The following is a 26,704-nucleotide window of genomic DNA, read 5'->3' on the forward strand; positions in this document are numbered from 1 at the left end:
GAAATGCACGCACTGGAAAACCCCCCCTTCAGCACAGGGTTCCAGCTTTCCAAGAAGAGCTCTTTCCGATCGCGCATACCTGTCCTGGCTCGCACCACCAGCAGCAGAGGGGTAAGTGCTGCTCTCCCAAGACCCGATCTGATCCTGCTGGTCAGAACAAAAATGTTCTGCAGAATAAACAAAACAGCTTAGCTCGTTGTCTGACCATTTAATTTGAATTTAAACTTGTTCCTGGTGGCTAAATGTCATGTTGTCTTTTTGTTTTGTTGTTATATTCTAGAGATGTAAGGATGTCCAAAAGATCGGAACCATCACCCATGACGTACGCTGTCTGAAAAAAGCTTGACTGGTGAGCAGCAGCATGGTGTGGCTGAAGGTTCACTTATGCCACAACCTCAGTAATGATACAGAGACTGAGATGGGCAGCTGCTGTTGTGTGGGTAGGTTCATTGTGTACTTGTAGCAGTGGAACTGTTGGTAATTCCTGTTGTTTTGGGGTACTCTGTTCTCAGCTGGAATTGGACAAAACAGTCAAGCAGGTGGCAAGATAGCAGCGGAACCTTGTTGCAGCGTGCCACAGGCCCTTAGCCAGAACACCACCCCAGCTCATGACCATCATCAGCGCTTTCAACTAGATGCTGCAGACCTTCTAATTCCATCTTCCCTCAGAACCACATTCCATCTTCCCTCTAAACCAGCTGCTGATACTATCTTCCTTCTAAGCTACCTTCTGATACTATCTTCCTTCTAAGCTACCTTCTGATACTATCTTCCTTCTAAGCTACCTTCTGACACTATCTTCCTTCTAAACCACCTTCTGATACTGTCTTCCTTCTAAGCTACCTTCTGATTCCATCTTCCCTCTAAACCAGCTGCTGGTACCATCTTCCTTATAAGTCATGTTCTTACCATCAACACTGTACCCATCTCCATATCCCCCTTTTCCATCTCTTCAACAAAATAAAAAATAATCTAACCAACATTCAAATTGGACCTGGTATTATCAGCACTTCCAGATAATGGAGACCTAATTTCACAGGTCACAATATTTATTTTACAAGTAGCAAATATACAAGAACTTGTACATTTAGTAAGGAATATGCATTCTGTAGGTATTCACCAGCAATTTTTTACATTCAGTTAAATGTCTTGCATGAGGCAATTTGAGGTATTTGACACTTTGATGTGACACAAAGTTTGAATGACGGCAAAATAAAAAAACGCAGGGCCAAATGACTGAGATCCAATCAAACCCCTACCAACAATCTACCAAGAATTTAAGGCACTAGCCAATCAGGGCGCGTATCGCTACCAAGAAATGAAGACGCGGCCAATCAGAGCGCGTATGTCTACTAAGAATTAACCAATCGCTTGCTCGAGTGTCTCGGGCTGAGAGAAGCGCGATCTTGAATGAGGTAAATAGCCGTTTTATTTTCCTGAGTCGGGGGGTAAATATAACCGCAAATTTCACTGAATCATAAGTGGGAAAAAGTTACGACAAGCGAATTTACCTTGCCAGCTAGCTGGCTAGCTACGGATAAGTATGGTAACGTTACCAAGTATAAAGAAATATTAATTTTAACAATGTTTTGGCTAGCTAGTTGCCTTAGCTAATAGGCCCTACCTGTCAGTGTCAGCTTCAAACAAGTTAGCCGGTAACGTTCACCGGTTTAAATTACGGTAGACGATCTAATCTGAGGAACTGTTCTTAATTTACATCAGGCGCAACAAGGTAAATATATTTCTAACATCTGGTTACAAAGATTAAATACATGTATTTAATTATACCATGTTCAATAAACGCAATGTTAGGAGTTGCTACTAATCGTTTATTTTGTTTGTTCCATGTTCAAACTGGAATGACGTGATCCGAATGTCAGGATTCTGTGCAATTTTATTGGAAGCCCTGGACAAGAAGAGTTAGCTATTTTAGATGGGGGGAGACCATGAAGTGCATTCGTAATATTTTCTCATACACAATTAGATGTGATTATTAGATATAAAGTAGCAATGGATACTGTATGTATAATGATTTTTATGTGTAAAAATATATACTGTCATTTCTTCTGAGATAATTGAATATTGTGTGGAAATGGTATAGTCTGGATAATGTGTAATGTATATAAGCAGGTAATTTGCTCTCAGTGGTGGCTGGCAGTAGGTGGGTGTAATTTAATGGGTATAATTGATGTGCTGATTCTTTTGTTTTGTAAATATATATAAATGTTAGTATAATAGTTGGGGGCACTTTCGTAAATAAAACACCCCACTTTGATTGATTGGATTGCACAGGTTTGAGTCTCATCTCCGAAGGTCACTGTAAAATCTGCCAACCTACCATCCTTGTAACAAGCCCTATGGCTCAAATGAACGAAACAGCAAGAAAGGGTGGAAGCCATTGTGTTTTAAGTCCTGGGCCTGAAGTCACAGTGGAGAAATGACTGGTTTCTTTCAGAGCCTGCTGTTCCTTCATAAACTGCAATTTTTTTCCAAATAAGAAGGGTACAGCAGGAAACAAAGAGCTGACCCTGATCTGATTTGAACACGCAACCTTCTGATCTGGAGTCAGATGCGCTACCGTTGCACCACAAAGCCTAAAGCAATGGTTGTATACTGTGACCTGCACCACATTAGCATATTGTTATGCATAAGCAACTCCCCAATGGCAAATATCATAGATTATGAATGTGTTATTCATCTTTCAATATGGATCAGAATCCTGATCCCATGAATCAAATCAGCAACAAGAGCCCGGATAGCTCAGTCGGTAGAGCATCAGACTTTTAATCTGAGGGTCCAGGGTTCAAGTCCCTGTTCGGGCGAAATAATTTACAGCGCTTGATCCAAAATAACAGTGTTCTGACCATAGACTGTGTTTTTAACTCATGATGCACTAGTTTCAAATCAGCAATATAATGAAAATTTACTGATTGTGAATATTTCTGTGTCCCCGTGTGGAACCCTCTCCAGAATGAATGGGTTTGTTTAAATAGCTTGTTCTTACTCCTTGCATCCCGATATGGATCCCTGTCCATTTTTTATGGGGCCATTCCAACTGCTTATTTTCACTCTTTGCATCTCTTCCTTATATCTTTTCCTTGCCCCTTTGTACTACCCACCAGTGGATGCAGGGAGATATGCAAGGATGAGATACAAGAATGCTTTGGGAGGCTTTCCTCTGTCCGTCGCTAATGTGCAGCATCTGGTTGGAAGAGCTGATTACGGTCATGGGCTGGGAGGTGGCGTTCTCTCTCAGCCGCTAGCCCATCTGGATGGGAAGCTTCGGAGCTTCAGCAATCCAATGTAGAATTGTTGTTTATCTATGGCGGCAGTGTGGCACAGTGGGCAAGGAACTGGGCTTGTAACCGAAAGGTCATAGGTTTGGTTCACTGCTGTTGTACCCTTGAGCAAGGTACTTTAGTGTATGTCCAGCTGTATAAATGGATACTCTGGATAAGAGTGTCTGCTAAATGCCTGTAGTGTAGGCTAATGTAATGTACAGCGCCTTGCAGAGCGCGCCTTGCATGTTCCCTGTAGCTGGAGGATGGCACCAGCTTCCACAGCAGTGGCAGCACCTCCTGCTCCCCCATCAGGGGCTTCCACTGGTAGGCTACTCACCCCTCGCGATGTCTGAAAGACAGACCAGAGGCAATACACCGTGGGCACGTAGCAGCCAAAACCGCCAATCCGTATATGAAATTAAACCAGAGCTAATGATTTTGGAGACCCGGGGCGAGAATGCTTATTGAACTTAGATTTGTTATGTGACAACAAATCCTTTTGCTTATTTCCAGACCCATAATGTGTTATTGGTGGAGAATGAAGAGACAACAGCTGTCACTCCAACCCTCGCTGAAACAGACATTCCCTTTGCATTCTGACATCATAATCTACTTTGGTTGCCACAACCCAGGGAAATAAATGCCATCAAATTTGAGGAAGCACATCGAGGTAAGTAAAATAACGTTGGCTACAGCAGCCGCTTATTCCGCCCAAGATGAACTAAGCTAGCTAGTTAGCTTGCTGTTCTTAGCCAAGCAGGAAAGTGCTTGCTGCTATGTCCGATTTTAATACGCAATTTAGTGGTATTGCGTATTTCGTGTTGGTGAAATTTGTTTCTATACTTATATCACGAAACTCTACTAAATGAATTCCTAGAAGCGCGCCAAGTCATGGTTTTCACTCCAGCTGTGCGACTCCAATAGACAGCGGCTGTCAGTCCAGCGCTCACTGAAACAGACGTTCCCATTAAATGTTGACAGGGGTGAATTTATTTCTGAGGGGGGAAATTATTTTAGATGACACCTGTACTCTCCAACACTGTGGTTCATCAGTCACCAGTTGTTTACGTTACATTTCTACTTGTCTGCCTGATAAAAAAAGATAATATATCTTGTTAGTTTTTGTTATTATTGTTATTTCTTATTATTTCAGCTATTATCTCGTATTACTTGTGACATCACTGAGCGCCGAACGATTTCTGAGCTGCACGTAGTTTCTGTAGCTTCTGTATTTCTTTTCGCGTTCGCTTATTGTGTGGTACTAAAGAAATATTTACCAGACCAAGGCAGTATGGTTATGACTGAAGTGTCGGGACTGCATAAGCAGTCAAAGGCAAGTTGCAAAATAACACAAGAATTCGAATGTTTATTTAACGTCACAAGAGAAACCAGTTCACGAATGTTATGGAAGCCAAATAAAATGGAATTCAGTTGAGATCGGCTACAAAATTCTGCTTCTATTACGTCAAATAATATCGAGGAAAAGTCTTTATAAATAGCCACCGAGAAAGCCAAGATACAACTAGAATTGATTGTCTGAATGTTCTTAATGGTTAAAACTTTTCTCATAATAGATATGCGATCATCAAACAAACCGCTCAAAATAACAAAATGTTGGATTTGGCTAAATCGTAAATTTAGTCAAATAAGGAGGTCATTATCAAATCGGGTGGGCTGTGAGACTACACCAGGTAGGCAAATTTGCCATTGATTTTGCACTTCCAAACAAAACTGTTAGCTAGCTAGTTCACAAATGTGCGTCGCAACTGAAATATCGATAAAAGTTAAAATATCTTGTATGAATGAAGTAATTTTGGTGTCACTCAGGGACATGGACTGGGCCACATTACACCCTGTAGTAAATTTACTATTGGTCTGCCCTGGCACGTCACAGTGCACAAGTAGATTGACTTTAGAAGCTATTTCAGTCTTTCCCTGAGAAGCTTCCTCCTACTTCATAAACACACATTGCTGCTGAAAATTCCAGTGTAAACCAGCCTAAACTGGTCACGCTGGTTTAAACTGATGCGTTTTGATACTTTCAGCTGGTCAACCAGTTTGACCATCAGTTTACTCTACCTGCTTCATTGGATTTGACCAGCTTTGGCCAGCTACAGACTAGCTTTGAACAGCTCCAGACTAGCTGTGATGACTAGAAGTGTCTGTTTCATAGTTGTGTAAGCAAGGTGAAGTGTGAGTGTGTGTCACAAAGTGCCTTGTTCTGTTTCTTTTCATTCCAGACAGGTCCTCCCTGTCGTCTGGGGCTGAGAGAAATCTCTCCTCAGGGACCAGACCGGTCAAGGAGACCAGCTTTCGGGATGCAGCCACCCAAACAGTGGAGATTACCACATCAGATTGTGCCACGCAGGTGGACGAGACCATGTTCACCTGCAGTGTGTCCCAGGATGACGTTTCGCAGGTTAGTGAGACCCTACCAGTTCAGCTCCTGTGTTCGTCAATAACGTGTTTCTGAACATCCATTAGAATATATCATATTGCAATATTGTTGTATCTCATGCAGATTATAATATCTATGGTTCTACTTGTGTGCAAAAAGTTCATTAGTAAATTGACACTAATCCTTTATGGAATAGAAAACATCTGTTGGGTAACGGTAATGTTGTGATATTTTTGTTTGTAGCAGGGGTGTCAAGTGTGTGTGCTGGCTCACTAATCGGCTGAAGTGTTTGTCATAAAAATCTGCTGTGACGCTCTCCTGCTGTGTAGACTTGATTTAAATTGACTTTTAACAGAGCAGCAATGCTTCATGCTTCTGATTACTTTGCTTCTTTTTCAGGCCTCTGAGCAGTGCCTGGATTCCCTATCCTGGCATTCAGAGTATGCTGAAGAGGCCCACAAGGTCTGCTTGGGTAAGAGCTTGCCTACTGTAGCTGCACACGGATTGGTCAATAGATTGAAAATGGCTTCTGCTACTGACGGTCCCAGAGAGGAGCCAATCAGAATGGGTGTTGCTGAATGGACCGACTTGCCTGTTCTGTCCTGCTGTACAACATCCTTCATCCTTTTGATCATGCACACAGGAGTCACTTCTGTACACCACGTGACTGCAAATTTGGAGCTCCAGTTCACTCTACTGCTTTCAGAATAGACTGGGCTTATGGGAATTGCAACCAGTATGAATAGGGGTCCTGGACACAGTGTTATCTTACTGTGGGACTGTGCCATTCTCTCTTGAACAGCTCTGGAAATGCACGCACTGGAAAACCCGCCCTTCAGCACAGGGTTCCAGCATTCCAAAAAGAGGTCCTTCCAATCGCGCATACCTGTCCTGGCTCGCACCACCAGCAGCAGAGGGGTAAGTGCTGCTCTCCCAAGACCCGATCTGATCCTGCTGGTCAGAACAAAAATGTTCTGCAGATTAAACAAAACAGCTTAGCTCGTTGTCTGACCATTTAATTTGAATTTAGACTTGTTCCTGGTGGCTAAATGTCATGTTGTCTTTTTGTTTTGTTGTTATATTCTAGAGATGTAAGGATGTCCAAAAGATGGGAACCATCACCCATGACGTACGCTGTCTGAAAAAAGCTTGACTGGTGAGCAGCAGCATGGTGTGGCTGAAGGTTCACTTATGCCACAACTTCAGTAATGATACAGAGATTGAGATGGGCAGCTGCTGTTGTGTGGGTAGGTTCATTGTGTACTTGTAGCAGTGGAACTGTTGGTAATTCCTGTTGTTTTGGGGTACTCTGTTCTCAGCTGGAATTGACAAACACAGTCAAGCAGGTGGCAAGATAGCAGCGGATTGTGCAGATCTTGTTGCAGCGTGCCACAGGCCCTTAGCCAGAACACCACCCCAGCTCATGACCATCATCAGCGCTTTCAACTAGATGCTGCAGACCTTCTAATTCCATCTTCCCTCAGAACCACATTCCATCTTCCCTCTAAACCAGCTGCTGATACTATCTTCCTTCTAAGCTACCTTCTGATACTATCTTCCTTCTAAGCTACCTTCTGATACTATCTTCCTTCTAAGCTACCTTCTGACACTATCTTCCTTCTAAACCACCTTCTGATACTGCCTTCCTTCTAAGCTACCTTCTGATTCCATCTTCCCTCTAAACCAGCTGCTGGTACCATCTTCCTTATAAGTCATGTTCTTACCATCAACACTGTACCCATCTCCATATCCCCCTTTTCCATCTCTTCAATAAATAACAAAATAAAAAATAATCTAACCAACATTCAAATTAGACCTGGTATTATCAGCACTTCCAGATAATGGAGACCTAATTTCACAGGTCACTGCCCATCCTCCCTTTATGTGGGGGCACCTGCCAGTGACCTGCCCCAGTACAGTCTCCACTTGGCATCAACTGCTTCCTGATTCTGCCTTTGCAGAGTCAGCATCCTGACACAGCTGAACAGAGCAGGGTTTTTATCTGCTAGTACCATTTAAAATTCCCTGTCATTTCTCTAAAGCTGCCCTTAGCTTAATCATCATGTTTTATTTTCGTGAAACAAGTGAGGAATGATCAGTATGAAGCCTCAGTAGGATTTAAGGTTTTTGCAGATTCGGGGTCAGTGATTGGCCACATCTGCCAGGTACTGTTGCTGGTGGACTATGGGCTTGCATCGTATTATTTCACACTAGTTGTATGTGTTTTGTCACATCCATATCGCGATGCAAGGAGTAAGAACAAGCTATTTAAATGAACCCATTGATTCTGGAAAGGGTTCCACATTGGGTCACAGAAATATTCACAATCAGTAAATTTTCATTGTATTGCTGATTTGAAACTAGTGCATCATGAGTTAAAACCACAGTCTGTGGTCAGAACACAGTGTTATTTTGGATCAAGCACTGTAAATCAGGAGATTGCTATGGGAAATTCTTGCAACCAACACTTGTGGCCTGCAGGAAGAAGAATAAACAAATGATCAGGACAGTGTCTTTTTTCACATCATAAAAGCACCCACAGGCACCATCAGATGGGTACCTGGTTGGGCATACTGTATGTTATACGGACAGGCACACTGAGCTGTTATAAATAGGTGTGGGGAGGTTTGTCCCTGGTATGTATTGCCTACATAAGTGTGTGGATTATAGAAAGACCACCACCTTGGGCCTCCATAGAAAAGTATCTAAGACAGATAAAAGAATAAGGTCACGTACGTAATAGGGCAATACATACCTGGGATAAACTAGTCAGTGTCTTGTATGCGGTTCTGAGGTAAAACCGTGATTGGGTTACCTCCTGGGTATAGCCTATTTATAGGTTCACAAGCCTGAAGTGCAGCTGCTCCGGGATAGCTGTTCGAATCAGAGACTAAAAAATATGGACAAAGCTACTGTGACGTCACCCATTGCCTCTCCGTGGGTCTGTAAAACACGTTTTGAAGCTCAATGGCGGGCGCGGCCATGTTCTCGATTTGGAGCCAAAACCATAGAGTTAAGCGGTCTTGTGATTTTTACAATGTGATTGACAGTCCGGTGCGGAAAAGCCCATCAACCTGAACGAACGATTGCAGAACGAACTTGAGGCTAGCTGACTGTCTGCCGTTGTTTTAAAATATATGATCAAATGTTTACGGAGTTTAATTTCCATCCGTGACTGTACTGTGTCATGTAATCACGTTATATGTATGACATTAATAATACAATTATGTTCAGTTATCTTCAATTTATGTTTTTCGGCAAAACGAATATGCTTAGCTAGCATATCAGCTTGCCAGTGAGCTAGGTAAGCTATCCGTGGTTAGCTCACGCATTAGCAATATGAACTACAGGGGAAGAACATCGACTGCACTGATGGTCAATCAATCAGAGATGTGTAGACTACTGGTGATTTGACTAGGCTAATTTTCATATAACTGTCTGGTAGACCTGCTGTTAACCAAGCAAGTTATCGTCGTAGGTTTTCGCCACAGTCAGTTAATGAGCCATTAACTGCTACTACTCCTTCCCCGTTTGTGGTGTTTACTTGCTGGGTGACGCTAGCTGACCCATCGTTCGCAAGTCACTTTTTACCGAATAAAAATTAACATTGTCAGCGGTGATTAACAAATCTACCAAGTATTTTAATAACTGATTTACATGCGTGTAAATATGACAACGCACTTTGAAGAGCAAGTTTTCCACCTGTTGCATAAAGACAAAAATAATGTACACTGAATTTCTAATTATTATTATTTTCTTGCTAGCTTCTAGCTTTGTCACATTCGTGCAGCATAGCCCATGTAGACATTTACAGAATGTACACGACTGACAAGCCGTCAAACACGTTTGACAGATGGAATATTTGCCGGTTAGGGTTTCTGCCAACTAATTATTTGGTTAAGTGGGCTAAAGGAAATAGTAAAAATGACTCGGCTACTGCAAAACTTCAGAGGAGGGTTATTTTATGGTCGTCTAGTGCAGTTGTAAATAGCACACGCTATAATGAAACCACTACAAAATGGGATGCCTGCATTTTCTGACTTCGCACAGGTGGACCGTGGTCGGAGCCGCAATGTCAAGGCCAAGAGACGCCACCTCCCACCCCAGTGACCACAGATTGTAGCCTGTACTGTAGCTCAGTCCTCTGCAGTAATCCGGAAGTGACGCAAGCTGTACCTCATTGGTCCAGAACAAATATTGGCACTGTGCCCAAATGACCAAATGACGCAATAAATCATGAAATCGACCCATGGACAGTCATAAGACGAATAAAATACACCTATTATGACTATTTGTTCTTGTGAGAAAAAATTATTGACTTTCAGTGTCCAGATTGGTCCTAGTGTTATTTGAAATAAATAATAGAGGGGTCGTTTAGATAGTTTCACTAACCAAATGTGCTCCCTGGGATACGTTAGATTTTGTACCCGGACAAACATAATTTTTCAGGTAAAAGTCGCTTTTTCATGGCGCAAAAACATTATATAGAAGGCCTTAATGTCAATGAACAATTAGATGAATGCCTGGCAGCAGTAGATAGTCTTGCTCTCCGCGGTACTAGCCTTGCCACCCACTATTTCAGTGCACCGCAATCAATGCACGTATATGCAAACCCGTATTCACATACACAAACATATTGCATGTAAATGGAGTCAGATAAACTTGGCTTTCTTCCTCGTATACATCTCTAAATAAATTTGCTTTCCTCGTGACTAATTCTAAATCCTTAAAGTTTGGTGACCCCGACGTGGTTGGCAGGATACCAATTTTCCCTTACACACTTGATCAGTCATTTTCATCTGTATCACCCGTCACTGTGTCAACTATGTTTTTTAAGGCCACTACATTACATTACATTATTAGCAGATTATTTTTTGCATACCAAAGGTCATTGGAACAACTACAAACCACAGGTCGAATAAGGTATAATAGATGGGGACACACTAGATGGGATCATTTCTTTTAATATGCCAAAAAATGGAACATAAATGCATCTGCAACCTATGATAGTTTTCATTGTTTCACAACACTGTGCAGGGCCAGTACATAATATTGTGGCGTTTTCGCGAGGAAGCAGAGACGGAGACTGGCTTGGCTGTTTTCGAATCGCTCCCGGGGAGCTTCGCTTTATTTGTGACATCTCCTCAAAACGGTAATTCGTAGACTGACCATCATAGCTGGGCGAAGCCTGATTTTGTCAAACCCCGTTTGCCGTGATTGGCTGCCCCGGCGCAACGGAAACTAACCAATCACACAGCCTTAACGGCACATCACACAAAGGTCGGATTTACATACAGCGGGAAACAGCAGCACGAGACACGCAAAACAGAGACAGGCAGGGAATACAACAACAGTATTGGCTAATTGACTAATGACAGAAACATGACGGGGAAAATCATAAACCCGAGGGCTGCTAGCGCTACGGAAGCGATTCCTAGCAGGCTACACACATTCAAAATAACGAGTATTTACACGATCGCGGAGCGGGACAAGTTAACCGCTAACAAGCTAACAATTATTTAGTTTACACACAGGCAAGATCGCCACACAATGACTGCAACTATCACAGTGTTGATATTACTTTACGCTATTATAACGTTCTCTAGCTTTTTGCTACAGTTGTTCACAGAAATTATAAAGGAGGACTCAATTATCATAATCAAAGTTTATACATCCCTGGGTTTCTTACGACAAGAAAAACATTTAAAAAATAAAATGTCCGGGTGTATTTCTAGGACATTTTACATTCTTACAGTTTGCTAGATTATTTGCAGACAGCAACAAAGGACTTAGCAACAAAGGACAAAGAAATTAAATGCACAAAATAGCTAAATTAATAAACACACATTACGTTATAAATACATTTACCTTGTTGCGTCTGATGTAAATTAAGAACAGTTCCCCCAGATTACGTTGTCTACCGTAATTTAAACCGGTGAACGTTAGTTGGCTACCTTGTTTGAAGCTGACAGGTATTAACTAAGGTGACTAGCAAGCTAAAACGTTGTTAAAATTAATATTTCTTTACAGTTGGTAACGTTGCCGTACTTATCAGTAGCTAGCCAGCAAGCTGGAAAGGTAAATTCGCTTGTCGTAACTTTTCCCACTTTCATTCAGTGAATTTTGCGGTTATATTTACCTTCCGACGCAGGAAAATACAACAACGATTTACCCCATTCAAGATTCGCGCGTTTCTCAGCCCGAGACACTCGACCAAGCGATTGGTTAATTCTTGGTAATTTTTTGGTAGACATACGCGCCCTGATTGGCTATCCCTTTCAATTCCTGGTAGATTCTTGATAGCGAACGGGGATTTGATTGGATTTCACTACCAAGAATAACAGAGACTCAAGGCTTCCACGGGACGCCATCATTTAAAGGACAAGCTATTAACGAAAACATAGAATATCCTCGAACAAGGAGCACCCGTGAACTAATGCCATTACACTAGGTTTATGTAAGACAGTGGTAACTTACCCTATTCATTTCAACCCTAATTTCGCACACCTGACTCAACTCATTAGAAACTCAAACCAACAGGACAGTATATCTCCAGAAAGAGGGTTGGTTAACACTGATTTCAGGAATGCAGGGTGTTTTAACTAGCTATATGCTACTTGTTTCCGGTCTGTTCAGAGCATGTTCATTGTGTACTGACCTTTTTACAGTCTCTGGTACTGACATACAAAACGAATTTGGCACTATCAAAAGAGGTTGTCAGAAGTGGGATTCGAACCCACGCCTCCAGAGGAGACTGCGACCTGAACGCAGCGCCTTAGACCGCTCGGCCATCCTGACATAGCACATATCACCGTCAACTGTAATTGTTATTATTGCTAAATAGTAGTGAGTACTAAATCTGTTTCCACCTCCAGGGAGTGGAAAAGAAACATTTTAATATGATAACCACGTCTCTGCGTCAAAAAACAGTAGCGCGCGACTCTCAATCCTTAACTAACTCGCTACAATTAAGGTTTGTGAAAATATATCAACTGTTTATAAATATTTATTCTTTTGAAAGATTTCAGATTAGAGATAGCACGGAGCACTTCATTTTATTAAAGTAAACGGTACGTCGAAAATAGATGGGAGCGAAAACTAGTGCATTGCGCTTGGATGCTTCAACAGTAGTTCTTTTCTTTCGTATCTCCTAGCCGTAGACACCCCTCCCCGGTATTCCTCACGCTGCCCCATTAGCGCTTACTACCAGATACCCTTACCAGCCTCGCGTTATGGGTGTGTGTGCGCCTTCACGGGCAACTCAATTAACTAGGAATCTCTTCTAACGCTTACAGTTCTTACATCCTTATTGCCAGCCAACATGGCCTTTTCCCCAGACGATGTAACTCGTTAATACACATGCTACTACTTTTTACAAGAAAGGCTGTAAGCATGGTAGCTGTAACAAGCCAAACACTGAGCATAGGGACAAATCACCAGTCATATAACCACTTACCTACAAAAATCACAAGCAAGGTCTCTCCAAGTCAGGCTATAATGGAACAGATTGGAAATGCTAGGATACCAAAAAGTAAGAAGAATATCCCTGCCATGTCTGAGAGAATTTGAAGCAATAGATAGCTGATGTCTCCATTGGTCCAGTCTCTCCTGTTCTTCTGTTCCATGGCTTCAGTTGCTGCACTACACAGCTAATTTGTTAAAAATAATAACACTGCACATAAAATGATTGCAACTTATGCAAATGTGTGCAGTAAATGCATTTATGTGCGACTCCCTTGGAAATCAAAAATCTTTAATAAAAGTTCCTCAGAAGATTTTATTAATTTAACAATTTAAGATTTCAGACTATTCACAATAGAGGTGACAGGAGGGTATGAAAAAAAGATTAGATGCCAGAATAAACGAGAAATAAAAAAAATTAAAAAAAGTTAAAAACTGGTGAGGGGATGGGGAGAGGGGGGAGAGGGGGGAGAGGGAGAGCGTACTAAGTATCGAAACGCTCTTCTTTCAGAGAGAAAACAGAGATAAAAAAAACAAAGATGAAACAAGACTTAACTTTACACTTTACAAGAACTTTCTTAGCTTTTCTTTAAAATTCCATACAAAAATGAGCAATAATATTATTATTAATAACAATAATACATCTGTATAAACGTCCCAGGCGTAGAGTGGTTTCAGCAAACACTGTTGGACTGTTCCAGCATCCAAGATTTCACTGAAGGGGGTTAGAAATGAGAAAGTCGCCTCACCCCACCCCCCCCCACAAAAAAAAAAATAAAAATCCACGCCATTTTGAAATGTTATCCCCCCAAAATCGGGTAACCTTTCATTTTTTTTTGTCTTTTTTTAATTTTAAACCATTATTTCCTCCACCCCTTCCAAACCAACATTACACCCCCCCCCCCGGCTCCACTCTGCTCCAGCATTGCCCAGCGTTTAAAAAGTGTAGCCGTGAGTATTCCCAGCGCGAGAGCGAGTGTCTGGTTCCATGTGCCGGCTGACTGCGTTTGGCGACGGCACCGACAGCCCGTTCCTGAAAGCCTATAAGCGAATTGGCCTCGGTCTGTTGTTACTAGACAGCAAACAGTTTAACCGCGGGGGTCAAATTTCGGAAAGCTTGTTTAATAAAACTTTTTATTTAATGTTTTTTTTTCCTGCGTTTCGGCAGAGCTCGCCCCCCCCCCCCCCCCCCTCAGCACATGGAGATGGTGACGTTGATGCCCAGGTTGCCGTTCTCGGCGAAGAGCTGGGCGATGGACGTGTCGAACACCAGGCAGTCGCTGTTCATGATGGCGGTGGCGATGCCCTCGTGGATGGAGCGGGGCGTGGCCTCCCAGGTGAGCCGCCGCCGGTGCCCGTTGAGCTCCAGGCGGTAGGCGAAGCTCTCGGCCTGCTTGCGCGTGCCGATGAGCTGCACGATGGCGAAGAACTGCTGGTGCCCGTCGTACTTCTCCTGCTTCTCCAGCACCAGCATGAAGTGGAAGCCGAAGCAGGACTGCATCATCACCCAGTCCACCGCCCCCGGCAGGTTGATGTCGGTGGCCAGGAAGACGATGTCCTCGCCCTGCAGCGTGGTGATGGACTTGTGCTGGTGCAGCAGGTGGGGCATGACGGCGTCCAGCGAGCCCTGCCACTTGCAGGACGCCCCGGGGCAGGGGCAGGAGTAGGGCCGGAACTCGCACAGCTCCTCGTGCTCGGCCTTGTCGGCGTGCGGCAGCGTGGCCTCGCAGCCCGACGGCGCGTACTTGCACGGGAAGAGCACCGAGTTGGCCACCTTCTCCATGGCCAGGTTGCGGATGGAGCCCAGCGGCCCGCGGCACGTGGGGCAGCACGTCAGCTTGGGCCGGCAGCTGCCGCAGACCAGGTGGCCGCTCTGGCACTGCAGGATGGGCGGCAGCACGTAGTCGAAGCAGACGGGGCACTCGAACAGGCTGGCCAGGTCGCCGTTGGACGCCGTGGTGCCCGAGAGCGACGGCCCCCGCTGGGACGGGGCGCACTTGGAGGCTCCGGCGGGCAGCGCTGCGGCGGTCTGGCGACTCATTTCTGCTCCGGGAGGGGGGGAAGGGGGGGGGGGGGCAGCGGCGTGGAGACGCACCGTGGCGATCACAGCAACGGGAAAAGAATACAGGGAGAGCTTTATATAGACACTTTATATAGACATAAAACCACACAGGTAAAATGGACTGCATTTTTATAGAACGCTTTTATCCAAAGCGCTTTACAATGGGTGCCTCTCATTCACCCATTCACACACACACACACACACACTCACACACCAACGGCGAAAGGCTGCCATGCAAGGTACCAATCAGCTCGTTGGGAGCAATTAGGGGTCAGGTGTCTTGCTCAGGGACACTTCGACGCGCCCAGGGCGAGGGATCGAACCGGCAACCCTCCGACTGCCAGACAACCGCTCTTACCTCCTGAGCTACGTCGCCCCCCCCCCCACTGACAGAAGAGGCCATTTTGAATTGATGCGGTGAGGAGGACAGTTACAGCAAATCGCATGGCGAGGTGGCGTTAGGGAGCAGGGTCAGAGGAACCATCGCATCCCCTAATGCCACCCCATCACAACCACCACACTCCCTCGCATTTATTTAGCAGACGCTTTTATCCAAAGCGACATACAAAAGTGCATATCATGGTCACTGGACAACTACAAAACACAGGTTCAACAAGGTACGATACTCATTTCGTACAGCTATTTATAACAGAGGACACAGTTCAGTTCACGCAGTTGACATTATTCTAACTTATGCCAAGACAAACTAGGGAGATGAAAAAGCTAAAATATCAGGACAAATACAAATTACAAAAAGTGCTGGAATGGGGGTACTTGCAACATGAGTGTCATGAAAGGGGGGGGATTTGAAGTGAAATGATTCACAGAGTGGTGGCAGTTAGCCCAGGTATAATCTGAAGATGGGTACAGTGGAAGATGGGTAGTCTATCAGGGAAAGTTTTGTACCAAACGTCTCATCAACATTACTACTGATGGAGACCTCCTGCCCTAAATTTTGAGGAGTCAGACAGCTCCTGGTATATCTGGAATTTTGTGCATTTTCACTTTCACAGAGGCAATACTTGCTCTAGCACACAGCTTCACATTGTAAGGGGAGTCTATACCCGAGTACAGAAAATGCAAAGCATTTTCACACTTACTGGACTGGAAATCTAGTTCGTGTTCATGTTATGAACTAGCCAGTCTGCACGTCCACACCTTAAACGGAGTGCAGACTTTGTTCCTCGGAAGTTGTTCAGTTGTGAATTTACAGCATGAATGAGAGTATGGATAACAGAATGAGCACAGCTTTTCCCCACACAGTGAGAATAGGATGAGCTCTTTTCCACAGTGATGAAACAGTAATGAAGTTGGGATATCTTGCCTTCGTCCATAAGATGATTTCCGATCGAGGCTCTCTTCTCTGGAAATATGGTGTACCCTGAAAAAGAAATGAAAGGGACAACACTTGGATAAGTTCAAGTGTGTACACACACGCCAGTTTTCATTTTCCCTAATGCAAGTTCACCGTTTGCTGAGATGTCATTACAGCAGTGGTCCAGCAGAGGGCACTAAAAATAGCACTGGAAAATGGCACACATTTGACCTGGCTACTTACACACTTTGGATCCGTTTTACCTGTTCACCTGTGAAGCAATCCGATTGGCCTAGATAGAAGCAACCTTTTCTGACTGGGCATAAGGACTGGGTGTAAGCAAAGCATTCCGATTGGTCTGGATACACGTACAGCATTCTGATTGGTCTGGATGCAAGTGGAGAATTTAGTTTTGTCCAGGGAGTAACCAAAGTATTTTGGACTGATCGGGGTATAAAGGAAATATTCTGATTGGTCTTTGGTATAGTTGGAAGTGATTGGATTGGTCTGGGTATAAGTGAAGCACCCAGTTTGCAAGTGAACAATTCTAATTGGGATATCAATAAGTTCAAAAGTATTTGAACATTGCACATATAAAAACTAAGAATGGTGATTATACTTCACGGATCGAGTTAATGTGCGATTTCAAAGAAGAATCTATTTTTAAAACAAGATTTTTAAAAACTTTGCTGGGTGGCACCACTCACTCAAGCCCTACATTTCCCACAATCTTTGCGCGTCGTTTTCCTTTTCTGCCGGAAGTTACAGACTGTAAACAACATGGCCTCGTCCTTGCCCAGCGCTGTGCTTATTTCTCTCCGCGAGTTGTTGTTCTTCTGAAAATCTTTATGATCCCGTTGGGATGAATCGTATAAGGTGCCTGTACCTTCTCATCTCTTCAGCCAGTCTCTCTTCAAATGTCAACTCCATGTCTGTTTTGTGTATTCCGCATCACCGCGCGTTTCCGGTGCCACATGAAATGCATGTCGACGTGAAACAGTTTCATGCCGAGCCATGATTTCTGTGACACCGGTACGCGTACGCTAGGTACGCGCGGTCACAAAAATTGAGCTTCGCGCGGACGTACGCTGAGGTCCGCCATTTCGTCATTTTGACCGCGTGGACCCCAGCGGAGTCCGGTCCGTGTATGCTACGTCTGGACCATGAATTGGCCTTTACTTTGAGAGGTGCCCTAAAGGGAACAGGGCCAAAGTAGGGCTGGGAGATGCCTATTTTAACAATATTTATTGAATATTTTTAATGCAACAACGATCGTCGCCACGATAGTGTGTTGCCTTTCTTTTCATCTTTTTTTTCCCCCGAATTATAGCTGATACAGAATTAATCCTCTGAACTTCTGAGGGCCATGTAAAAAGCTATCACCGATATCCATTGGGTGTTGACAAGACAGCCAATCAGCGGCAAAGTTGTAGAGCTTCTATGTGGTCGCGTGACGTGCCTGTGTCAATCGCACGGAGGCTGCAAGACCTTGGCCGCTGATTGGCAGTCTTAACACCCCGATGGATATCAGTGGCAACGTTTTCCCCGGAAGCATTTCACACGGCCTCTGAAGTCCGGGTGTTTACTTCAGCGTCAGGTATGATGTTAATTTTTTTTAAATAAAAAAAAAAAAAAGATGGGTAAAAGTGCATAGGTTGCATGACAGCGATGACTTACTATGCTTAAAAAGCATAATAAAAAAAATAATTAAAAAAACAAATATCACCACCTAACCCATACCCCACTAGAGCAGGCTTTGTTGTATAAAACACCAATGCGAGGTTGCGTGCATTGCAGAAGAGCCTTCAGGAACAGGGTCTAGAGAGGAGAGGTGCGTGTTGGGGGTGATGGCATTTGCACTGGCACAACATAGGCTACATTATATAAGAATTCACTGTGGAAATTAGAGTGCATGGTATGTCGAGAATCAAAAGTGACACCAGCTCTTCAGTCAGAATACTGCGCAGAATAGAGACGTGCAAAGGTAATGGATGGAGACCATTTGAATGTATAAAAAACGGAAATGAACGAGGGACAAACTACATCCCTCGTGCTTGAATCTGTCCAAGCACCCAACACAGATTGCTAGAGCAGCACCACACAATTCTTCAAACTGATTATAAAATGTGCTTTAAGAACTGCAGGAACAAAACAGACCCAACACTCAAGCTTTATGCCAACATCTGACACCTAAAACCGGACTTGTTATGAATGACTTTTTTCCCCCCCACGCTGCTAAAGACATTACACACTTGCTATCTTGAGTGGAAGAAATGCTTCCGAAAAAACAGCGAGGGGGCGCAGACAAGGACATCACCACAGTTAAGTCAAGAATCTCGGAGTGGTGATGGACAACAGGCAGTCCCTCTCCAAGAACATCGCAGCAGTAAGCCGGGCATGCAGATTTTTCCCTGTATAACATCCGGAGAATCCGCCCCTCTCTCACCACCTACTCAACCCAGCTCCCGGTCCAAGCAATGGTTCTATCCCGCCTGGACTACTGCAACTCTCTTCTGGCTGGCCTACCGGCATCTGCCACCAGACCCCTGCAACTTATTCAGAATGCTGCGGCTCGTCTGGTCTTCAACCTCCCCAGACACTCCCACGTCACTCCCCTGCTCACTACCCTCCACTGGCTGCCTGTTATAGCTCGCATCAAATTTAAAACATTGGTCCTACCATACCAGGCAGTCAAGGGATCAGCCCCAGCATACCTCCACAAGATATTCAAACCCTACATGCCAGCCAGAACCCTTCCGTTCTGCTACCTCAGGACGCCTGGCACCTCCCCCTCTTCGCACCTGCACTTCCAGAACACGTCTCCTGTCTGTTCTGGCCCCACGATGGTGGAAAGACCACCTGGAGGTCAGAACAGCTGAGACACTGACCCATTTCATGCGACGACTGAAGACTCACCTCTTCAGGCTGCACCTCTCCCCATCCCTCCCTACCCCCCTGTAAATGACTGTAAGCTTAGGGTTGTAACTAGGCAGCTGTTTCGTAGGTGACTTAGGTGCATTAACTGTCTTAACTACTGCTTGTATTTTTTCCATAGACTGCATTGTTGCCGTTCTCGTTTGTGTTAGTGTTAATCGGTTTAACCTTCAGGGTCCAAGTTGAACTATGCGGTTGTTCCCTGAACTTGGACCCGTACTTCTCTCTAGGGTTTTCGTCATACTTGTTCCTGGTTATGGTTATACACTTTGTTGTACGTCGCTCTGGATAAGAGCGTCTGCCAAATGCCTGTAATGTAATGTAATCTTGCTGGGATTCAAACTGGTGAACCCCAATGTCCAGCTCACAGACATGTTAAAACAGCCGAGCAAGAATCGGAATGGCGTACCCTCCGAAACTCTGTACGATCTACAGCACCGCCCGATTGGCCAATGGGAGTTTTCCCCTCATTCGAGATCCAAGCCAAAGATAATATTTGAGTATACTAAACGGGTGCAGAGTTGGCCAGAGACTGGAACGCCTGGCAGAACTGGTTCTGAGAGCGCGAGCGCTCAAGACGGACCTGCGCGGTCCCCCACGGCCCAAGCCACAGGGACACAGGGCTTGTGCGAGAGAGAGCATTACCGGAGTGAGTTTGGCAAGAAAATCACGCAAATATTTAATCAGGAGACGCTGGCGCGAGCGGGTTAGCGACAACGCGGCCCTACGCGCCGGAACTTGAAGCTGGATGCTGAACAGCGTAAAACTGTTTAAAATACAATTTGCATGCGGCGAGACGAAGGCACGAAAGCCTACCTGGCACCGTTTCACTACGGACAATAAAACAAAGGGAATTCGTTTCGTCGAAAAGGTCGAGGGCTTGACGGACGCAACACGGAAAGCCTGCGCACGGGCAAATCACACGCATAAGTGATCCTGACGACCCTGCTTAGGAAAAAATGGTTTCGCAACAAAACTGGTGCCAAATGGAAGCATAGAATGTGTGTTCCAAGAGCGTTCCGAAGTCAGTAGTTATACCATCTATGAGCAGCTTCGAACATGAAAACGAAGTTGAGGCAAGTACAAAATATGACTGAGAAGTGTCCTTAAAAAGGAACTTACTTATGGCTGAACAAGCAAATATCATCTTTCTCTATAATGGGTAGGATTCAGGAGAAATCAAACACATAAAAACATCTAGCCCTAAAACTCCACTTAGGAGGGGGGGGGGGGGGGGTAAAATAATCAATTCAGTCATTTAATTCCCATAAAACCATGAGAATTTCAAGACAGTAACACAGTGGCAATATGACATTAACATGTTCAGTACATGCTTGTTGAACCAAAAAAAAAAAAAAAAAAAAAACCAACTTTTGACAACAAAGAACATTTTCATTTTTCCTGAGGCTACTGCAGAAACCGATTATAAACTGGTTCGGCGAATAAATCAAATTTACATTCCGCAGGAATGTTACGTGTGCTTGTTAAAATTCTTCTTCCGAGAGCAAAATAATCATATCTTTTTTGGTTAGTTGCTTGTTAGGGACGCTGACAGAGGGGATGGGCATCATGCAGTTTCAGTGTCCGAGGAAAATTGCCGGAGGCGAAGCCGAAGACGAATTACTGCATAATACAATGAGTCAGTGTTTATCTGCATACAAAGAATAGGGGTTACAGGGGAGGGGGAAATTGATAAGCCCGTGTGCAGCATATTTTTGTGATGTTATGTAAACAATGTGACATTAAATACCATTATTCCGTTATTCACACGTTGTGTCTTCGACAAGTGACAGCATATGTGCCATTCAGTCACCATAGGATAACTGATGCCATCATTATAATTGATATGATATGATAATTGATATTAAAGCCAATTATCATATCATTTTCCAAATTTTTTCTTATCTCCGGAAAATGGAAAACAAAAACCTTCCGTTGCCAAGCTTACTCGGCTGCATGTTTCTTCACAAAACAGGCGTTTTATTTATTTCTATTAAGCAATCTTTAATTGCTTGTGGTGCATATTTGCACGGGTTGACTGCGGTTCAAATTCTTCTTGGTTTTGCACGCGTGCGAAAGTTTCACATGCGCCTCTGAGCGTCATTCGGTTAAAGAGGAACGTTCAAATACTGTATCCCATGAACACCGCGGTAACAAAGTTACAAGCCACATCACACACCTCATTCTTAAATATGCGTTCACGGGGCAGGGTTTCTCCAAAGCGCCAGAATGATAAAACTGAACGATTCGCGCTCATAGCAGTCGGCTGGTAGCAGAAATTTACTGCTACATATGATCGGCACCACACCTCTGTCCCGGTTCAGGAGCAGATGTTATTTATAGTTGGGTCTGCAGATTCTTAAACCTCGGACATCGACTGAGATGTAACCTGACCTCCGCCATGTTGGCAACGAATACGGAGAAGTGAAAACACCCCGTAAAGAGGGGGGGATCGGGGATTTACAGAGCGAGCCATCTGTTGGCTAAAGTTCATTCAAGTAAACGGAATCACGAATCACGCACAGAGATTGAACCCTGCTCACACGACCAGGCTGCTTGCTAAGCTTCTCAGCTAACGTTCCGGATCTTACTAAACGAACGTAACATTCAGCTGTCGATACCACCAGCATGTTTTCAAACCGCGATTCCATCTTTGGTTAATTAGACTAGCTCTCCAGTGTGACGTTAGTGCCAGAGTTTAAATGCTGCATTCTTTCGACGCGATTTTGCTCGTTTAAATGGATTATTCAGACTTTAACATAAAACACAGTATAACAAAGCCAACCATAACATTTTAACCCAAGAAATCGGTCCAGTCGCCGGATGGCTGATGCTAACGCTCGACATGTAGCCAAGTTAGGCCTCGACCTCCCCTGGCACAGGTCAACTGACACAGGCGATCGCCTCAGCCGTGGCTAGGCTATGTAGCTAGCTCGCTAACCGTTCGCTACAAGCTACAACCAACTAGCTTCTAGAACAAGTAACAGCTAAATTGAGCACACTATCACTGCACAGCATAACGCTAATCCTTGGCATTCAGCACCCAAAGCCAGCGGGACCACAAACCTTTAATGCTTCTATCGTTAGCTCAACACAATAGCCATTTAGCTACCTGATCTCCTTGTCACACCAATGTTATCACTGTGCTATCGACACCAGCCTCTTCTGCACACAATCACAAAACTTGGGCTGAGAAGGTTATCTTTTACAAACATTCACATCACCTCACACACTGTTAGTGACAGATTAAGTAAGTGTATAACTGCATTCCAGTTTTGTGTTTAACGTTACCTGTCGTTTAGCTTTTTCCAGGATTGACGACACCTGGGAGAACTGGTCCCGGTTTATCAGGGCAGGTACTAGTTAGCATGTAGGCTAACGCTACTCCTCGCTGTAGAAATACAAAGCAAAACTATTGTTTTTTGTAACGTATTCCAATGATATTGAATCCACAAGATCTTAAATCTTGAGACAGAAAAAAATCTTTCTTGTTTGTCTGTTAATACGTCAAATAATCCACAAGAAATTCCAATATTTTTGTCCCTTAGAAAGCAGTCGGGTTTTATTTCTCGGTTTCCACATTGACGCCGGTCTCGAGCTCGCGCGCTGACTGTTGTTGAAATACTTTTCTGTTGGAGCGCGCGTTCTTTAAAATAAGGGGCGCGCGCGCTCGGGTATTTGAACTGTGAACGTGCTAGATTTCTTCTAAGCCAGCCTACAATATGCCACTATTCACAAGACATATGCACAGACAGAAAGCACGTCTTCTTACCAGTTAAATGGAACTTTAACAAAAGAAACAGACACTCCACAATTTCATGACGTAAATCCAGATTACAATCCGGTCTGGCAACCCATTGTGCTACTAGTCTGCATGGTTTTTCAAGAAGCATACTCTCTCTCTCTTTCAAATAAACAAAGACAACCAAACTTTAACACATACTCTCTCACTCACAAGGACACAAAGGATATTCCTTCTGATGGGCCGCCCTGTTTGGTGATAATGTAATGCAAGGGGGAAGTTTGTTGACATCACATGATGCAAGACTCCAGATAAGTCTAGTGCAGATGTTCTATCAGTTCCCAATACAGTCTATCACATTCCACCTATCTACCTGGAGCAGAGAGCAGGTGAATTGCTCACAAAGCTCACTTAATCTCCCTGGCTGGTGTTTGGAATGTGATGCTAAATTGAAGTCTGACCCTTTTTTCTTTTTTGTTTATTTGTTGCTTCCGTAACTGCTTTCATTAGAAAACTTGAAAAATAAAATCATGGACCATACATTCTTACCAAATTGCTGTGATTCCTGGTGTTCATTCCAAGGTTATAAAGCCTTTTACTGTCAACCTGCCATCCCCCCAAGTGATAGAATGAACTTCTCAATGTGTGTAGGACAACAGAATATCTGGTCATTCTTCAGTGCAGGTTGATACTATGTGTGTGTGTGTGTGTGTGTGTGTGTATATGTGTGTGTCTTGATTAGCCTGGTGCTAAAATGATAAGGCTGGTATGGCTGTGACCTGCATCCAGTTATCTGTCCTATAAATAATAAACTTCACAAATAATGTACCAACTAAATATGAGTGCTGCGTAGGAGAAGTATTCAGCATTGTGCATCTCGAATCAGATGAGTGTGTTCTTTTTCTCTCTGGTTCTGAGGTCCAGTGCCAGTTGGGGTGGCAGGTGGGGTGGACAAGTTATGTAAGAAGATTTTTGGGGCAGTTTAGTTGGGAGAGGGACATTCATTATTGCGTACTTTCACACTTATATTCCCATGATGCATTGCACACATTAAACTTTCTTATGAAAAATATGTCTTTATCTGGGTAATGAAGGATGGCCTGGCTGTGCGATCCCAGGCTGAAATACTTGGCTGAATAGCGTTTGCTTTAAGGAGTGTGGTGCTGCTTTGTCGAAGGATTAATGAGCCACAGACTCAATAGCTATGTTTTCTCCTAAAAGCACATTAATGCTGTAGGCCGTCTTCCTTAATGATGCTAAATAAACCGCTCCTAGCCAACTATGTTTTTAACACATCTCACCTGCTCTACATGTAGGGGAGTAGATGGTGGTGGTGTGTGTCCACCCTAGTATAGAGATCAGGGCCTTACTTTAAGTTAACTGGCTCAATCTCTAATGCCCTTTGAGTTATTCTCAGATCTATAAAATGATTAAACTAAAAATTTAAATAGATCTCTCAACCCAAGTTTTTGATTAGAAATATGAGTAAATTTTATTTTAATGCAATACATCACACACTCACAGCTAGTTTGGTAAGATGTGTCTTATCGTTTCTATAGGTTGTACGCACCACTTGCCCAGTAAACTAATCTTTAGTCAAGCGCGTTACATTGCGACGAACCCGGATATTGACCGAAGCAGGATATGCAGGAGCAGTGGCCTGTGCAGTCACACCAATGCACTCGCGGCATCCTTCCGGTTCTAGTTGACCCCTTAATGAATGAGTAACTGCGTGCTTATTCACATAGGATCAGCATTGGACACTCTTACCTGTGATTAGCCTGCTGGCAAATGAACTGTAGATGAACTGTAGAAAGGCCTGTAAGGTAGGCCTAGCGCAACGATGAAGCTGGCAGTGCAGCAGTGCACTGGGGTTTTAAGTTACGTTTGATCCTAAACCGCAATTACCGTGGCAACAGACATTATCAACAGCCTAACACTTCAATAGCTATTCGCCTAGCTACCAAATTATTCAGCAAGGAGAAGTACGTTTGACTACAGCTAAGTGCGACATTTACAAACTTTATGTGGCTTTGTTATTTTGCAAGTTAGCAGCTAGCACGAGCATGCCATTACCTTAATGAAAATGAGCACATTGTCAGAAGTGGGATTCGAACCCACGCCTCCAGGGGAGACTGCGACCTGAACGCAGCGCCTTAGACCGCTCGGCCATCCTGACTGTGGGCAGGCACTGCTACAGCGCAGAAAACAGGGTCAGTGTGTTTAAAGCGTGCAGGGTTTCAACAAGGAAGGTGGGGTCAGTTTGTTCAGTGTGCAGGCTTTCAGTGGTTTCAATGTCACAAAACTTTCTAGGTTGGTGTGCCCTTTTTTCATTTACATCATCAGGGGATTCTATTTATTAACATTCCGCAGGTGGGAGCAGATCTGAATTGCTGACCCTCCAGTACAGACAAAAACATTCTCGTTTTATTTTTCGTTATCGATCTGGATTCCAATGGCAGGATGTGGACCACAAGGCCAGAGTGAACGAGTGAGCGAGCTGGAAGGAGTTTGCAAAGACACATGCAAACACGGGTATCAGACATTCTGGACAATAGCATTTAGAGGAAATAATACACTTTGTCAATTATTAAAACCAAATGGACTAATTTAGTCACATTTCCTGAAAGGTTACTGTGGTGCAGGGTTATTCTAAAAAAAAATTAAAGCTTATCATTGAGTCTGGGATGTGGTTTGTTGTTTTCCTATTGTTAAGACCTCCTGGATGTAATAATATGAAAATGCAGGTACCAGATACATGCAACCAATTCTGGCTAAGATGCTCACAATAAATACAGCTCATAATTAGCTTATTTGCCTACTACTGAACGATAAATATTTGAGCAATTTATTTTCACAACTTCTCAACGTGTTTGCTTCCAAGCACAAATCAACCACTTCAGAGACAAGGAGTCATGACAACTTTTAATGACAAGAAAATTTCAGACTTTAAAACAATACTGGAGGGACCAGAGCAGATATACAAATCAAACAGTGCAATATGAAACCTTACTTCTGATTGGCTGTGCTGGGAGCACGCAGAGCACCCTGACCTTTTCTTTTTGAGGTCAAAAAATTTGAAGTAAAGTTCAGCCATCACTTATAATAATAAAAAAAACATAAATCTATGTATTTTAACATTGCTCCACTTTTAACATTTTTGAAAAAAGAAAAAAAAAAACAGAAAAAATTTTTTGTATACCATTCTTAAAGAACATCGACAACGCCTCTTCAATTTCAAAACTAAATGACACCTCTATACAAATAAGTGAGTCGTGAATAGTGAATTTAGGCGGTTCCCAAACTCAGGACGTTGGTGTCTCAGAAGCATAAACACTGAACCCAAGAACTGATTCTTCAGAAGATAAACAACAAGGTAAACAGGAGGGAATCTCAACCATCAGTGATGAGTAAGGTACGGACACCAATCGGCAGAAAGGCAGATGCACAGACCAAAGGATGTTTGCAGCATTGCAGAACAAGGGAAACTGATACACAGCTTTGTGTGATT

The 26,704-nt window shown here is 43.7% G+C and overlaps 1 protein-coding gene, 1 long non-coding RNA gene and 3 other non-coding genes across 5 annotated transcripts; 2 read left to right on the forward strand and 3 right to left on the reverse strand.

Annotated features, from left to right (window-relative positions):
- Window positions 1-2,749: 2,749 nt before the first annotated feature.
- On the forward strand, window positions 2,750-2,822 carry trnak-uuu. The gene has a single exon. It is a non-coding gene; the product is annotated as a tRNA-Lys (tRNA).
- A 2,450-nt stretch (window positions 2,823-5,272) lies between these two features.
- On the forward strand, window positions 5,273-7,567 carry LOC118215178. The gene is made up of 5 exons (XR_004762787.1): window positions 5,273-5,700; window positions 6,079-6,151; window positions 6,482-6,597; window positions 6,767-6,835; window positions 6,999-7,567. It is a non-coding gene; the product is annotated as an uncharacterized LOC118215178 (long non-coding RNA).
- A 4,827-nt stretch (window positions 7,568-12,394) lies between these two features.
- Window positions 12,395-12,477, reverse strand: trnal-cag. The gene has a single exon. It is a non-coding gene; the product is annotated as a tRNA-Leu (tRNA).
- A 959-nt stretch (window positions 12,478-13,436) lies between these two features.
- LOC118215177 (E3 ubiquitin-protein ligase Siah1-like) lies at window positions 13,437-23,075 on the reverse strand. Its single transcript, XM_035395658.1, has 3 exons — window positions 22,743-23,075; window positions 16,527-16,583; window positions 13,437-15,183 (listed from the first exon to the last, which is right to left on the reverse strand). Exons 2-3 carry the CDS (start codon window positions 16,534-16,536, stop codon window positions 14,333-14,335), a joined length of 861 nt encoding a protein of 286 aa, XP_035251549.1. The 5' UTR covers window positions 16,537-16,583; window positions 22,743-23,075; the 3' UTR covers window positions 13,437-14,332.
- A 2,214-nt stretch (window positions 23,076-25,289) lies between these two features.
- trnal-cag lies at window positions 25,290-25,372 on the reverse strand. Its single transcript has one exon. It is a non-coding gene; the product is annotated as a tRNA-Leu (tRNA).
- Window positions 25,373-26,704: the final 1,332 nt, after the last annotated feature.

The sequence above is a fragment of the Anguilla anguilla genome, chromosome 16 (genome assembly GCF_013347855.1).
Source record: "Anguilla anguilla isolate fAngAng1 chromosome 16, fAngAng1.pri, whole genome shotgun sequence".
Lineage (NCBI taxonomy): Eukaryota > Metazoa > Chordata > Actinopteri > Anguilliformes > Anguillidae > Anguilla > Anguilla anguilla.